The 15,480-nt window shown below is 41.8% G+C and overlaps 1 protein-coding gene across 5 annotated transcripts; it reads left to right on the top strand.

Annotated features, from left to right (window-relative positions):
• The first annotated feature begins 228 nt into the window (after positions 1-228).
• Positions 229-14,509, top strand: mapk4 (mitogen-activated protein kinase 4). Of its 5 annotated transcripts, XM_086206405.1 has the most exons (10): positions 229-281; positions 687-759; positions 2,131-3,452; positions 3,871-4,046; positions 7,733-7,877; positions 9,209-9,291; positions 9,487-9,565; positions 9,820-10,039; positions 10,186-10,351; positions 10,517-14,509. In XM_086206405.1, the coding sequence occupies exons 3-10, from the start codon at positions 3,086-3,088 to the stop codon at positions 11,456-11,458; spliced, it is 2,178 nt and encodes a 725-aa protein (XP_086062531.1). In that variant the 5' UTR covers positions 229-281; positions 687-759; positions 2,131-3,085; the 3' UTR covers positions 11,459-14,509. The 5 variants fall into 5 exon arrangements, with proteins under 5 accessions (XP_086062531.1, XP_086062530.1, XP_086062532.1 ...); XM_086206404.1 differs by lacking the exon at positions 229-281 and having other exon boundaries at positions 456-759; XM_086206406.1 differs by lacking the exon at positions 229-281 and having other exon boundaries at positions 456-759; positions 2,066-3,452.
• The last annotated feature ends 971 nt before the right edge of the window (positions 14,510-15,480 follow it).

Below are 15,480 nucleotides of genomic sequence, written 5' to 3'. Positions count from 1 at the left end.
TAACAAACAACTCCCAGGATGATACAGGGAAACTTAAACCAGATGCTGCTGCTTTGGCTTGAAATCATCCACAAAAGTTGAATGGATCATTTTCTTCTCCTGACGTTTAATTGTATATATTTTCTGCCGTTGCACATGTAAAGTTTCTGCAGGTTAAAGGGAGTCAAGGTTTATGTGAGGTAAGGGGGATGTCAGAGAGAGAGAGAGAGAGAGAGAGAGAGAGAGAGAGAGAAATTCAGCAAAAATATGGCAGAAGGGGGAAGGGGTTTGCAAGGAGAGGGGTAAGTACTTCATCATACTTCATCATCCGTGGTGCAGTGTGTGTGTGTGTGTGTGTGTGTGTGTGTGTGTGTGTGTGTGTGTGTGACCACTCAAGTCTTGTAGATATAGATCCCACACACCCCTCCTCTCCTCTCAGATCACTTCTCAGCGCTGACAGTGAGCGGTCAGCTTCTCGCAATAACCGGCTCTACAGCAGCCGCCCGCTGGCTTATCTTATCTCGGCGGATCGCTCCTGGTGGTGTCGACCCGTACTGGCTGCCTGCCCCCTCCCCCCCTTCTACCCCGACATCATCTGAATGACACACACACACACACACACACACACACACACACACACACACACACACACACACACACACACACACACACTGATGCTCTCGTGTTCTACTTTCGGTGCTTCCAAGGATCGGTATCCTGTCACATCCTTTTCCCGGATCTGTGTCTCTGGACGTCAGGCTGAGGCTGCGTGATGCTCCGGTGGGTACTGATTCTTGCTGTTGTTTGATTTTTGTGTCTTCTTTTCTTCACCCTCCGCCGAGATAAATCAGATAAGATATTTGAGGTGATAAAAGAAGCACCAGCTTAACTAGTATAATTATACTTTTTCTTTTATTGAGATGAGGCAGATGCACTTCAATCTTATTGTTTTGTTCTGTCAAAGGGGCGTTACTATGTAGACACACAAAGGCAGCTGCATGAAGCCAGTGTGCAGAGGATGCAGCCTCTCTCATATAAACTGAAACTGCCATATTACGCCTGCTGGGAAGGCAAAAGTTAAAAAAAAGGAGAGTGAAAAAGAGAACAGAGAGAAAAAAAGAAAATACTGGGGGACACTGAGGCAGCGGCACAAAACCAGCAAACACTACTGGGTGTATTTGTGTGATTCCGTCTGCTACCTACAAATGTGTGATGAGCATCATGGCTCATATTGGGTGTAGTTTTTCCTCCTGACCCTAAATGAAATGTTTTAGAGTAGCAGATTCAAATATTACTGTATGATGAAATTACAAATGATCAATCATTATCATCAAAATACATATTCTTGTTGCATAAGCTGGAGATACTGAGGCGCAGAGAGAACACAAAGCGCCATCTCCAGTGGTTATGCATTATTTATAAAGTTAGTCCAGTGCTGCACCTCCCACCCAGCTCCACTGTCAATGCTTCCTCTTTCTGCTTCTCTCTTCTCACTTTACACTCTTACAGGCTCTGACAGGCTCCCTGACTGAGGTGAAAACGGACACGGAGGGTGTTTGTTAGCTTTACTAAGTGTATTGAGTGCAAATCCTCAGTTTCCAGAACTCAGAGAGAGAGAGAGAGAGAGAGAGAGAGAGAGAGTACTTAGTCCTGGCCTCAGGCTTTTTTTTTTAAAGTAAACAGATGTATTATAGATTGCTGTATTGCTTTAGTTTTTGCAGCTCAAGGATCAAGTGGTGCAATGAAGTCCATCCTTTTATTTTCAACTTTAAGATGTACCTGAAATGTATCAAGTGAAAAATAGAAAATAGAACTTTTCATTGACAAAAACAATTTTGATCCATGTCATCTTTTCAAACTCTCTTTTCTTGGAACTATTAACATCTCAACAGCATCATTAGGCTGATATTAAAGCATCATGCACCTCTCTAAGCACATTAAGTTGTTGGTGTAGATTAGGTTACTCAGCCATTCAATGTTATATAACTCTCCTGCAACTCAGGCTTTGTTGCTGTGTGGGATTCACATCTCTTCCTGGTGTGTCTCTGTTCTCTTCACCTCTGTTTTCTCTTCTCCTGCCCCGTAGCAGCAGCAGCGGCAGCAGCAGCAGATGTTTTGAGTGACGCAGCTAACAGCAGTATCTCTCCACAGTGACCATGACCTGATGCTGAAATCCCCACATTCATGAGAAAGCAACAGGAAGCAGATTACTGAGGGATTAAACGTATGCACATCTATGGACTGACATGAACAGAAAAGATTTACAGCACCTGGATTTGTCCGTTCACTCGCTCTTGAATGAACTTGTGTGACTGACTCTCTGCTGGGATGGAAGAGGAGGAGGAGCCAATGGAATCTAATTGATTTTTAACTCGCATAACCGCACCTTCTTCCTCTTTGCCTCGCTGTCAGAGGCTTTCACTGGTCGATGAGGATTACTCACTTTAAACAAACACAGCGGAGCACGCAGAAAGAGAGGGAGGGAGCTGACTGTCCCATAATGCATCTACACATGTAAGAGCGGGATCAGCCACATTGAGGGCTGTTTCTATGGATACCCCTACCCTGGATAGTATTAATAAGAGCTACTGATATCCTGACTGTCTGTGCGTGAAGACGATAGACAGAGAGATTGCAAGTGCATCCGTGCAGCAGATCCAGCATCTGTGGAGCAGAGAACACACATCCTCATTAAGAGTGGAGGACAGTGGTGAACGTGTACAGTCCGTGTTTAAACATGCGGCCGTGAGATCACTGGTGAAAGCAAATGTTGGAGTTCTTTCCGCTTGGTTTCATTTACTTTGATCCTTTCTGAGAATCCAGTCAGTCATCAGACTTGTTAAGTAGCTCAAAGATCATTGAGAATGTGATCTGAAGTGGGTTCTTATTCACGTGTAGGAGAGGAAGACTAAATTCTCTTTTACTTGCATTCTGAGCGCAGCTTGAAATTTTGAGCCCCGCTCTGAAGATAAAATACTTTCGTGGGCCCCTAACACAAGTTTTTGACTTCCCAGGAGGATGTGATAAGCGTTTTTTTAATCTGGATATCATCAGGATCCACCACATTTAGGGATCTATCATCTGAACACATCTAGATTAAGCCATCATGGCCAGACAAGACACCCCTCTCTTCCTCCACGGGTTTGACCTCAGCGGACACTTTGTTGACCTTCGACCTCTTGGCACAGGTGTGACTGGACTGGTCCTTTCAGCTGTAGACCAACGAACTGGACAACGAGTTGCAATTAAAAAGCTGGTGATGCGTGATGCCGTGTCAGTGAAACACGCCCTGAGAGAGGTCAGAATCACTCGCCGGCTGCTGCATGAGAATGTGGTGCGTGTCCATGAGGTTTTGGCGCCGTATGGACGACCTCTGCCCCGAGATCCTGCACAGCTGAGTGCCCTGTACATCATCCAGGAGTGCATGGAGACAGACATGGCTCGACTCCTGGAACAGGGAGCGCTATCCACAGGTAAGAGAGAAAATAAATAAACGCAGCGAATAAACAAAGTATTACTGTAAATCACTACTGATTCTACTCTATATTCACTCAGCTGCTTCGTTCATTTACATTGTGATTAGTTGAGTTTATGGACATTGTTTTACTGGGACAGTACAATCACACATTTTGTTGATTCATGTTTTAGCTTGGTTTACAAAAGGGCTTGAGAAATTACACAACAGCAGTTGAGAATTTTACTCAACTGTACTCATTCCTCTATTGATATTTATAGCAGTTTCAAATGTCAGCTGAGTAAAAATATCTCACCATTGAAAGCGTGATTAAATCACGAGTCAGAGTAAAACATTTTTGAATTCTGAATTAGACACCTAAGTGGAAGATATCAATTTGTTGTATATCCTGAAAGCTGACTTTTACCTTTAAACAGGTCATGCCACTCTGCTCTTCTACCAGCTGCTGAGGGGACTCAAGTTCATTCACTCAGCCAACGTTCTGCACAGAGACCTAAAGCCTGCCAACATATTCATCAACACAGACCAACTGCTGCTGAAGATCGGAGACTTTGGGCTGGCCCGGATAGTTGATCCTCACTATTCTCATAAGGTAGGCAGAAGGAAAAACTCAGATTCTGAAGTTGATTGTACGTAGGATATATGTTGATAAAGCATGACAGAATGGCTGCATCATCCTGCTTTACATGTGCAAAATGTTGTGTTAATATGGTATTGATTCACACAGCTTCTACTACTTCACACATTTCCCACATTGATTTTGTCATACGGTAATTGTTTAAACCCTGCAAGTTGAGGATTTTCAATGTCATCTCATGGCTCTGACTGTCTGGGCTGTTCTGCAGCTGATGGATGAATCTGTGTAGCGCATTGTAATATGAAAGATAATCTCTTTTCCCTCTTACTGAGGCAGAGCTGTTATGAGGAAAGAGATAACAGCTCCTCAAGCTCTGCCCTTGTGTGGTTATCATACAGCAGTACAAAAACTCTTGTGTATCAATGGATACACGATGAAACGGGATATTGTGGCGAATTAAGCATCTGACAGAAAATGAGGATGATTACAGTCAGTCGTTGTCCCCCTTATGCAGAAGCTTGGACCAATTGAACTGTTTAGTGTCTCAGTGTGATATCAGACATCATTGATCCGATTCTCACAAAGATTCAGTTCCAGATTTTCTTCTACACGTAAGTTGTCGCAGACAGTGTTTTTAACAACGAGACCTACAACCTGCTATTGCTTCCCAAACCTGCAATCAGGTTTGTTTGACTCAAGATTAACCAACCCATTGAGGGAGAAGGCCTCTGACAGATTACTGTGGCAATTTATGGTTTCATTATGCTGCATTATTATGCAGGAAGATCCCACAGCAACAGTGTAACACAAGTAGGGCTGGATGTGTGAGTTTGTGTGCTCTTTGAGTCTATGCATGCCGAGAGGAGCTTTTGTGAAAGGTGATCTTTGTCAGCTCAGATCACGGGACTGGGGATCAGCTGGGTGCAGAGACACAGGGGGTGTGTTTTGGTGAGGGAGGCTGAAAACAGATGGGGAAAAGGGGTGAGAGGAAAGGGATGAGGGAAAAGAACAAAGGTGGAGAGAGGGACAAAAAGAAAGAGGATGAGCAAAGGCATAAACACGAAAAACCCAGAGGGGATGAAAAAGAGAGAGTTTTGGTTCACTCTGTTCTTCACTTTAGCAATGCGTGTGTATGTGTGTGTGTGTGTGTGTGTGTGTGTGTGTGTGTGTGTGTGTGTGTGTGTGTGTGTTTGGGTGCATATCTTCACTCTTCTTCTGCGTACCTCACCGACTCCTCTGTTAGAGAACACAATGTTCAAGCTTACCTTTTTAGTGCACTGAAGAGATAGATAGATACATATACAAATAAATTTGCATAAAATTGTATTTTCAGTGTTTGTGTCTTTTGAGGTGCATTCTTGACACCAAAGCAGATGCCAGCTTCTCCCTTATTTATTGATGCAGCAGATCAAAAATGGGACTTTTTCAGGTGTTTTTCGGTAATGAAGGTCTGACATTGTTTGCCTCACATGATTGAATTTCATATTCAAGAAGACATATTTTGCATTTGTCACATATTTCTTTAAGATCAGCCATGTTTGACAGTAAGATTAGATGTTTGAGTTGTCAGACGACATGTCCTCTCTTCACTTATCCGCTCTTACTATCCCTCCTTTCTTTTCGTCGTGCCTCTAAGGTATATTGCAAGGTCAGCGTGCAATAAGCGAGGTTCTGTCAGCACACTGAGACTCTGCAGTGCATCAAAAACAGGCCGTTTGAGAAGCTGTGTAGACTGACTGTAGACAAACATTTGCACAGTAGAGAGAGAGATGACAGTGAGGTCGAGAAGAGAGAGAAGGAAACGGAGAGATTTTTCTAAATAGCATTTACAGTCTACAGAGTCTACAAGTGTGTGTGTGTACATGCACTCTGTCACCTGCTGACATAGTGCTAGATCTACCTAGCAATTATTCATGATCATGATGAAAGACATGGTGAAAGAAAAGAAGATATAGTCAAGAAGTACAAAAAGTAAGGGAGACAAAGAAGGGGGATGAAAATAGCAGTAGTTTTGTCAAAGAAGAGGAAGGGATGAAACAGGTGAGAAAAGAGGTGAAGCAAGCACCGTAGCAATAAAAGAGAGGTGGTTTGAAGCATAAAGGAAAGAGGAAAGAGGGGTTACATTTATAGCTGGGGATGATTGAGAAGACTGCAGGGAGGAGCCAAGGGGGAGTTTGAATAAGTTAATAAAACGGATGGAGAGGAAAGTTAATGACTGTTTAAGGTCAAGCAAAAAAAAAGAAAAAAATGGAGACGAAAACTGGCAAACACCAAATCCTTAAGCGATAAAAGCTTGTAACTAAATGTACAATGTAACTAACCTTTAACTAAATAATACGTCTCTTTTCTAAGGATTATTATAAAATATTCATCATTTCATTTGTGTACTAGGTAAGATAAACCAGGCCAGTGGTTAGTCACTGCCGATCAGAAGCTATAGCTGGAGGCAGGAATGACATATTAGGAGAAAGATGAGAAAGACAGAGACGTAGAAGACGACGTGCGGGTATGTTTGTCAGACCAGCAGAGAGGCCTCAGCATCAGTTTCTGCTCTGTCATCTGCTGACACACAGAGGAGATGGAGGAATGATGAGGAGAGGCACAGAGGGAGGGAGGGTGTCAGCAAAGTGCAACGAGTGCAAAGTTGACATGGAGAGAGACGGAGGGGAGAGAAGAAAAAGCTTTGTTTTAGTTTTTATTGAAGTAGTGCAACTCCAACAACAAAAGAAAAGCTCCACATAGTTCTCTTGCTTTTTATTTTACTTTCTTGAAAGATGAGCAATGGTGAATTTGACATTTCAGCTGACAAATAAACCATGAAACCAGTTTAGTGCGATGTCATGTTGGTGTTACAGGTGGCCAAAGATATGTTATAATGCAAATTAAGAATTGTTGAATTTTAAAACACAAACACTATGTTTCATATATGATCACATTTTTGTGTTTTTACCATTCATGTTTTTGAAGTTTGGTACAGTGGTGCAGGATCTGGTCTTATGCAGGACAAAGAAATGGATGAACTGCAGGAAGTGTGTGAAACAGTGAAGCGAGAGAGCGGAGCGCTCAATAAGGAGCGAGGACAGTGATAATACAGCAAAAGACAAAAACTCTCCCTTGTAAATATATTTGGATTGCATGTTGTGAACACGTTTGCCGGCGGCTCGTCACTACGCGCGACATCATCAGCGTTATTCATGAGCTGAACATTACAAAAGTAAAAGACAGAAAGGGACCTTGTCAGAGCAGCCCTAATGAGTGGATGTGTGTTGTTATACGGCTGAGTATCAAAGGCTCAGCGAAACTCAGCGAGTGTAGAGATCCTGGGGAATTATTTCAACTGCGGGGTGTATCCAGGAGCAAGTTGCAGACATAAAATGTTGCATTCTCTGTGGGTGAAGATCAAAACATCCATCGTGAGCTGCTTTTTCCTTTTGAAGCTGACATCACCAACTTTGCAATGATCCTGCTCCAACGAAAATATCTACCAGCAGACTGCCTGCCAGATTGTAATAAATTAGAGCAATGAGAACACCTCAAACCCATTAGCCTACATGCATGAACACCTCTGAATATGCTGCTTAATGGAAACAAGCCCTTAATCTTCTGCGTGCCCCTAACTAATAAAACGACAGCGTATTATTCTAATGCCTTCAACTTCACTCTTTCTGTTCTCTGACTCACCCCGTCACCTACATTTTCAGGGCTATCTGTCCGAGGGTCTGGTAACTAAGTGGTATTGCTCCCCCCGTCTACTCCTGTCCCCCAACAACTACACCAAGGCCATAGACATGTGGGCCGCTGGCTGCATACTGGCTGAAATGCTCACTGGACGCATGCTGTTTGCAGGTACCCAACTTGTTTCTCATACAGATGTTCAAAAAACACCATCATTTATTTCATGACATAATCAAACGTCATGCGATTATAAGAATTTGGCAGAAAGAGATAAGATCCAGTCAGATCCTTTTTGAAAACGGATCTGAAATATTGATGAGAATGTTACGGCTGCATGGTCGTGTTGAGTCTGAGCTCACAGGGAGGATATTGGCATTTGCATGGAAGCAAACAAACGAAGAAAAAAACGATATTTGTATATTTTTTATTTTAATGAGGTTGTTGCAGTAGTAGTTTATCTAGTATTTATGTAAATGAAAAAAAATGCAACAAAAAGAAAGGGGACATCAAGTAAAAGTTAAGAAGAGTTTTTCGGTTTTGCGCCCTTATCCAAAGATAATTTATTTTCTGTTTTTTTCTCCCCAGAATTATGATGATAGAAAAATTCTCATCCTTTGAACCAATCATCCCTCCAGGCTTATTTATTTAGCCTACATTTACATAGTGTTTTTCCAGTGGGAAAAAGAGTTCAAAGAGTTCCACATTCACCGATTCACACGGAGGATTTTGGCAGAGGATGTTAAGGAAGGTGCCAACTTGCTAACACATTTATACTCTGCATGGTGAAGGTCAAGGACACTTCTACTCAGTCTTTGGAGGAGAATTTGACTTCCTCTAAAACTAAGGAACAGCGCCATAAACTCCTTGTGTCATCAGTGCCTCTCTGCTGTATCTCACATCAAACAACAGAGATATTTGCCTTTATTTTTACTGAACCACCGGAAGTAGATACATGAAATATTTTTCTTTACCACAGGAGCAGCAATGATGTGCTCTCTTCCAAAGACACTGAACTGCCACTGTTGGCTTTCATTTCAAGGTTGTAAATGTGTTGAAATAGCACCACCTGGTGGTATGATGACAGTATTTAAGAGACAAATTTACTGTGGATCACAAGATGGAAAATTGCTGCTACTTAGCTGTGAGTGTGCTAACCTTTAGACAGCAATAGGGAGTTTAGAGTATTCAGTCTCCATCACTTGTCAGAGCTATAGCAGACTGAGGGTGCTTTCCCCACAGAGGAGCCTGATATAAATTCCTTCCATGTTGTCACATCTAAAGAATTGTGTCTTTTTTTAATATATGAATTTAGAAAGTTGGATTCATCCTCTATTGAAAAGAGGGATCGACAAGGAAGTGTGAACAAACATGCTAAGAAACATAGCTTTGTTGTGGCATCACAGTTCGACCACAAGTGCAACATGCCTGTAACCTAACTTGTCAATATTTTTTTGCTTACATAACTTGTTCTTGGTTGTCTGTTGTTGGGTGACTCCTCCCAGGAGCTCATGAGCTGGAGCAGATGCAGATGATTCTTGACTCAGTTCCTGTGCTGAGAGAAGAGGACAGACAGGACTTGCTGCAGGTGACACCTTGGTGACGGCTTTAATGTTTTAAATAGCATTTGTCTGAATATAAACTGGTAAAACCTTTTCAAACAAGGACTCAGTGTGAATGCATGGAAAAGTAAACAGACGTGAAGAACTTATATATGTCTGTAAAGAAATAACAGCAAGTGACTGTGATTCATACCTTAAGCTCCCTGTTGTTGTGTTTCTAGGTGATGCCTTCATATGTCAGTCATGGGTGGAAAGTCAAGAAACCATTTTCTGAGTTGCTTCCTGAAGTGGATGCTCAAGGTGAGATGAAATTGAGTTGTTCGAGGACAAAGAAGGTGAAGCAGAGAGAGAGAGAGAATGGAGACAAATAAGATTAATGGCAGCTGTAAGGTGGAAAAACATCCATCTGACCTGTAAAATATGATGAGATGGAGTAATTCAACCCTGAGAGAGACAACCTCTCCAATCTCTGTGACAATTACATCATCCTGATGCAAGTTTTTGAAAGTATCTTGCTCCTCTCACCTCTTCCTATTCTCGTCCTGTCCTCTTAGCTGTGGATTTCCTCGAGCAGATCCTGACATTTAACCCCATGGACCGTCTGACAGCTGAAGCAGCTCTGTCCCACTCCTTCCTCCAGCAGTACTCCTGTCCAGAGGATGAGCCCACCTCATCACATCCTTTCCACATTGAGGATGAACTGGAGGACAGCCTAATCAACGAGCACAGCCTCAGTAGCAGCAACAGTCAGGCCTCCAGCATCCACTGGGACAGGTTGTACCATGTATCAACAAGACTAAATAAGTGTATCAAAGAAAGAGCAGGGGTTGACGATATTTCACACAGATTTTTTTTTTTGGAAATGAAAACAGAAATTTAAAGTGGCAAGAATATGAAGAGGTATTTCTTTGACTCTACAGGTATGAGAACAGTTTATCAGCGAGTGTGTGCTGGCAGCAGTCTGGCGGGAGGTGTCGCTGCATGCCCTCTGGCCACTTTACCTCTGATATGGAAGACACTACAGAAGATGAGGAGGTGCAGAGGGACCCCAGGGCGAGCTCTGCCTCAGTGTTGGAGGAGGCTCAGGTAATGTATAACCTGCTTGTATTTTACCAGGTTAAGCTAATTGGCTGATGGTGTTTGTAAATGGCTGCCGTCACTGTGTTCACTACTGCCTTGAACTGTTAAAGTTGATCTATCTTTCATTTATTTTCATACCCCTAATAATTACTATTGTCTTATCATATACAGGTGGACCCACGTAAATATTCCCATAGCAGCTCAGCCGAACGCTTCCTGGAAAACTCCCACTCCTCTCTGGAACGGGCCTGTGGTTTTGGATTTGGTGAACTAGACTGTGGCCGCTCCTGTGACTACAAGGTGGGTTCTCCATCTTATCTGGACAAAATCGCCTGGAGAGAAGGCAAACCCCAGCATTATTCTGAACCCAGGCTGATTCTGGATCTGTCTCACTGGAAGCGCAACACTAACAGCCTCCCAGTGCCCAACGAACCCATCAGTGGCACTGTTGAGGATATGATGGAGATGAAGGAAGAAGCAGAGGAGAAGGAGGAAGAGGAGGAGACAGGGGATTTATTCCAGGAGATCTCTCGCTGGGTGGAGAGTACTCAATCTCGCCTGCACTCGCCCGGACACAGTCCCTCATTGGAGCTACGCTCCCCCTTCTGCTTTACTTCTTCTCCTCCTCTCCCTCTGTCACCGACTGACCTCCCAACTCCAGTCTTCCGCTACACGGAAGTCGTGCAGCAACCATTCTCCAGCTTTGATGAAAACAGACTTAGCCCACTTCCAGCTATCACACCTTCTTCTAATTCTCTTCGCTCACTCCTTCCCTCATCTCCCACATCTTCACAGTCACCTCATACCGTGTCTCCCCCCATCTCACCTGTTTTCCCCCCTGCAGAACCTGCACCTCTTTCGTCCACTTCCTCTATTTCTCAGCCTGCTGATTCAATGGAGTCACTGCCTGTAAAACAAAAAGAGCGACTGTTTGACTTGGATGTTTTCATCTCTAGGGCACTGAAACTTTGCAGGCAGAATAAAGAGAAGGGAGATGGGAAAAAGGGAAGAGAGGGCGGGTGGAAGGAAGAGAGCAAGCAGGTGAACATTAATCGAAGGGTACCCAGGCTTCCTGGGCACAGGACTACACCACCACAGACTCCTAACACTTGACGCTGATCATTAAATTTCCTCACATCATTTCCAAATGCTCTGCTTAGTGAAGGGTGTCCTATAATATGCTGCTTAGTCATTGGACTTCAATCTTAGCAGCTCTTGTCTCATTGGTACATTCTTAATAATGAACCACTCGCTGTGTCTAAAGCCCTGACTTAAACAAGCAATCCTGCTGCTTTGTAAAGAGGTGCTCTCAGGCAATACGGTGTCAGAAAGCATTTGGTTTTAAGTGAAAATAGCCATACATGCTAATACTTCAAATATTCGGCTAATTGAAGATTGTAGTGTTTATGGTTTGCTGAGTATGACGGGTCAAACTTTACCTTGCCAGCGCCACAAAAATGGCAAATCACTTCGAGGGAGCATTCAGTTTTTATTGACAACTCTGCACTAGAAACCCTGCAGGAGAGGGATCTCAAGGTCTGGACTTTCATTATACAAGATCCAGTGAAGCTTCAATCCATCATTTCACAGTCTTCCATTGAGAGTGTTCAACAAATAATGACAGTGACATGGTAAATGCTTTTGTCACATTTATCTGAATGTATCAACTGAAGTATAATCAGTTGAATTATGCTACATGAGGATTTTAAACATTTTAATCCTACCAGGGTGACTTATCGAGCACTGAAACATGCCTTGGAAATTTGTATAAAATGTACAATTTTGATCATATCCAATTCTATGGATATTTTTTTCTTCAGACTATCTTGTGTCCAAAATATAATTGTATTATTTGTGGAATGCTAGAGCACAATTTAATATTTATTTGCGGTGACCCTTATTTTGTTTTGTTTTATTTGTGCCGTATACTGTATGGTAATAATCTAGTTGGCAAACATTGGTCTCGTTAGATGGTTTTCACTGAGTTCATCCTGTACACACTCAAAAATAGAGATACCAGTGTGTATCTAATAGAGTGTTAATGCTTGATGCTTCAGGGGTATCCTTTTGAAATACACTTGTGTGTTTATGTCAGCTCACTTTGTACCTTTTCTGTTAGTCAAACTTCAAAAGTATACCTGTAAGTACAGAGCTGTTCTTGTGTCATATATCTCCATTTTTGAATGTGTGTCTGCCAGATGCACCAACATCATCTGCTCTACATCTGCAGTGTGTTTTGGAGATACTATCTGTAGCTAAGTGAGCGGGAAGTCACCCCACTTAAACCAGGGTCCATGGTGCAAATGTCAGGACATATAATCACCCAACCGCACCCTCTCCTCCAGGAGGCCCCATTCACCCGCCGCACTTCCATCAAACCCAACACTCTCTTCGGGGTCAGCCTAACTTGGGGGTCCTTCATATGGCTCACAGACTGACATGAAGATCTCATGTGTGTAAAACATGCACACACAATGCCAAAGAGCCAAAGTGGGTGATTAGAACTGTGACGGGACTCTGTCACACTGTCCATCTCCATGTTGATGACTAAATGTTGCCCACGGAAAAACATAATCCAATCAAATAGCCTGTAATTTGAAATAAATACTCATGCAACCCACTGACCATATAATACCCAAGGACAGCAAATGAATCAAGCTTATATATTTATTTTCTATCCAGATTGTTTGACGGTAGAAACTCAAAATGTTGAAACAGGAAACAAGTATATGAATTGCAAGTAATGCTAATTTGTGCCTTTGTAGATCTGGTGAATTTAAATTTCACTTAAGATACTAAACTAAGGTGTGAGTGTAAATGCATGTGTTCCGATTTTCTGCTGAGGTTTGTTCCAAAAACAAACAAACAAAAAAGCATAAAATGAAACCCATGTAACCTGAAAAGAAGGGAGACAAATATGATCAGAATGTAAAGCTAAATGTTGCTTTGTAAGAACCTCACTGCTGAGGTGTAGAAGAAACACTGCCAGCACAGCCACAGCGGAATCAAATCATGGAAGTGTTTTTGTTCAGTCAACCATCTGATATTCATAACATTTAGCGAGTGACATGTATTTTGTGCTACCTTAACTTGACTAGGATGGCTCTGTTGACAGCTTGACGCTATTGACTGTACAAATATTAATGCAGTATCCTGTAAATGCTAACGGGAAATCGCATTTTTGCTTTTTGCAGCAGCACAAACCTCAAAAATCTGTAACTCTTATATGACACAGCCAACATCTACAGATGGTAAATGGATCATTACTTGCACAACATAGGAATTCTCCAGGATTGAGCCATACATGCCGCAAACTCAGTGTATGAAATGCAACCTAATAGTCAACAAAATCAAGTGCTTCATTTTAAATTCAGAATAAGCACATCTGAACTCACTAGCACATTTAGGAATGAAGATCCCCCCCTGATATAACTGGCACACTACACCCAATTTGTACCTCACAGGCACCTGTAGCAGTGTTGGGTTGCTGGACTGACTGACCATCAGAAGTGTTTATCTATTAATGCCTATAAAGCTGCAGTTAAATGAATTCAAATGAATCTAGTTTTTAACCGATTCAGGTGGAATGATCACGTTTTGTATTGTACAGTTTACTCTGCAGGTAACAAAGCCAGCAATAACATCCCTGATAAATAACACTTAATATAACACGGGGTCACTGAGCCGAAGTATTTTTAACGCGTCGAGCAATGGAGGAAATGTGCCTCTGTACACCTCAATGCTTCCAGCTTGCTGAATGTAACATGTCCTCTCTGTTGTGCATGGCCTCCACTACTATTCAGATAACTTTGATGTTTTTACGATGTGTCACACTCTCTGTGGGCTCTTTTTGTACTCACACTTTAACAAGGCTTCAGATTTTCCTTTGAGAAAAGCGGCAATGATTTTAAATGCTCAGTATAGATTAACTGTATATCTTTTTTGCAGTTTGTGTTTTTTGCTGGGAAATTAATAAAACGATAAATATTTATGTGTCATTTTGTTTCATACAAGTTATTTGAGAAAAAGAATACAGCAATAAGTCATGGTAATTTCAGTTTGCCTTATTTACTTTATATCTGATTCATTTTGAGAACAGCACAGAAGAAACCAATGCATCAGTTAAAATCTTAGTTTTCAACATGAGGCCCTCATCATTTTATTGTATGTTGTGAAATAATGATACATTTTTCAAGCAAAATACAATACTCAACATACTGATGTACATATTTTATCACAAACTAACAAAACTTATGCCCCGAGGGTTTGGCATCTCATAAAAGATGCCAACTCTTTATTTTTGCACCTTGATTTTGCTGGTTTTGTTTGATAAAAGAAAAAGAAAAACAACAACAACAAAAAAAAAACTGGCCCAACATCTAAGTGTTTGAGAGGGGAAGAAACCCCAAGGAGCTACAAGAGTCTCTCACCTAGTAATATAAGATGGTTCCATTTAAGCAGTAGTGGAAAGTATGGTATATGTACTTTACATAGGTATTTGTATTTCTGTAGACTTATTTCTAAGTTGTTTACACAATTAAGGAAATGTTTACTCCACTTTCTGAACCTATCAGTTTTGAAGAAAATGGTACTGCACGGAAAACACAGCAAAACCTGCAGATGATGTAATTTAAATTTCAAAGCCTAAAAAGAGCACCTCAGAGCAGCATAACATTTACTGTGCATAGTCCACTCGTAACATTTTAAAATCAGTGGCTGAGGATCCCAAAAAACATTCGCTTCTATCACTTTTACTTTGTTATCTATATAATCTACTTTCACTTTGGGAAAGAATCTGTGTACTTCTTCCACCAGTGGGTAAGGTATATTTGCCATTTCTGTCATAGAAAATGACTGTAGAGGTCATGTTTCACTTAGTACCAGAGAATAACAAGGACAATGCCTCGGATGGAAATATGCTGTGTAATCTCACAAATAACATCTACAAAAAATGTAATAAAAAAACAACCTCAAAACAAAACGCATTTATTTAATGAGAATACCTTCTTCCATGGTAAATACGAGTAAGTGAGCGCTCAACAAAAATAAATATTGCGCACGCAACACTTTACGGTAATGGAGAGGGAACCCCGGGCTGTGATTGGCTGAGCGCCGGAGTTCTTCTGCTGCACTGC

The sequence above is a fragment of the Aulostomus chinensis genome, chromosome 6, assembly GCF_037954235.1.
Source record: "Aulostomus chinensis isolate RoL2024-O1b breed Wild chromosome 6, RoL_Achi_v1.0, whole genome shotgun sequence".
In the NCBI taxonomy this organism is placed as follows: domain Eukaryota; kingdom Metazoa; phylum Chordata; class Actinopteri; order Syngnathiformes; family Aulostomidae; genus Aulostomus; species Aulostomus chinensis.
The sequence above is the reverse complement of the archived record's forward strand: the minus strand, read 5'-3'. Positions and strand labels throughout refer to the sequence as shown.

What these genes read in the sequence shown, in the direction of transcription:
- mapk4 (XM_086206405.1), top strand. Translation starts at nt 3,086, where the DNA reads ATGGCCAGACAAGACACCCCTCTCTTCCTCCACGGGTTTGACCTCAGC. An exon ending in ACAGACAGGACTTGCTGCAG is followed by an intron (nt 9,292 to 9,486) that starts GTGACACCTTGG and finishes TTGTGTTTCTAG; the next exon opens with GTGATGCCTTCATATGTCAG. An exon ending in TCCAGCATCCACTGGGACAG is followed by an intron (nt 10,040 to 10,185) that starts GTTGTACCATGT and finishes TTGACTCTACAG; the next exon opens with GTATGAGAACAGTTTATCAG.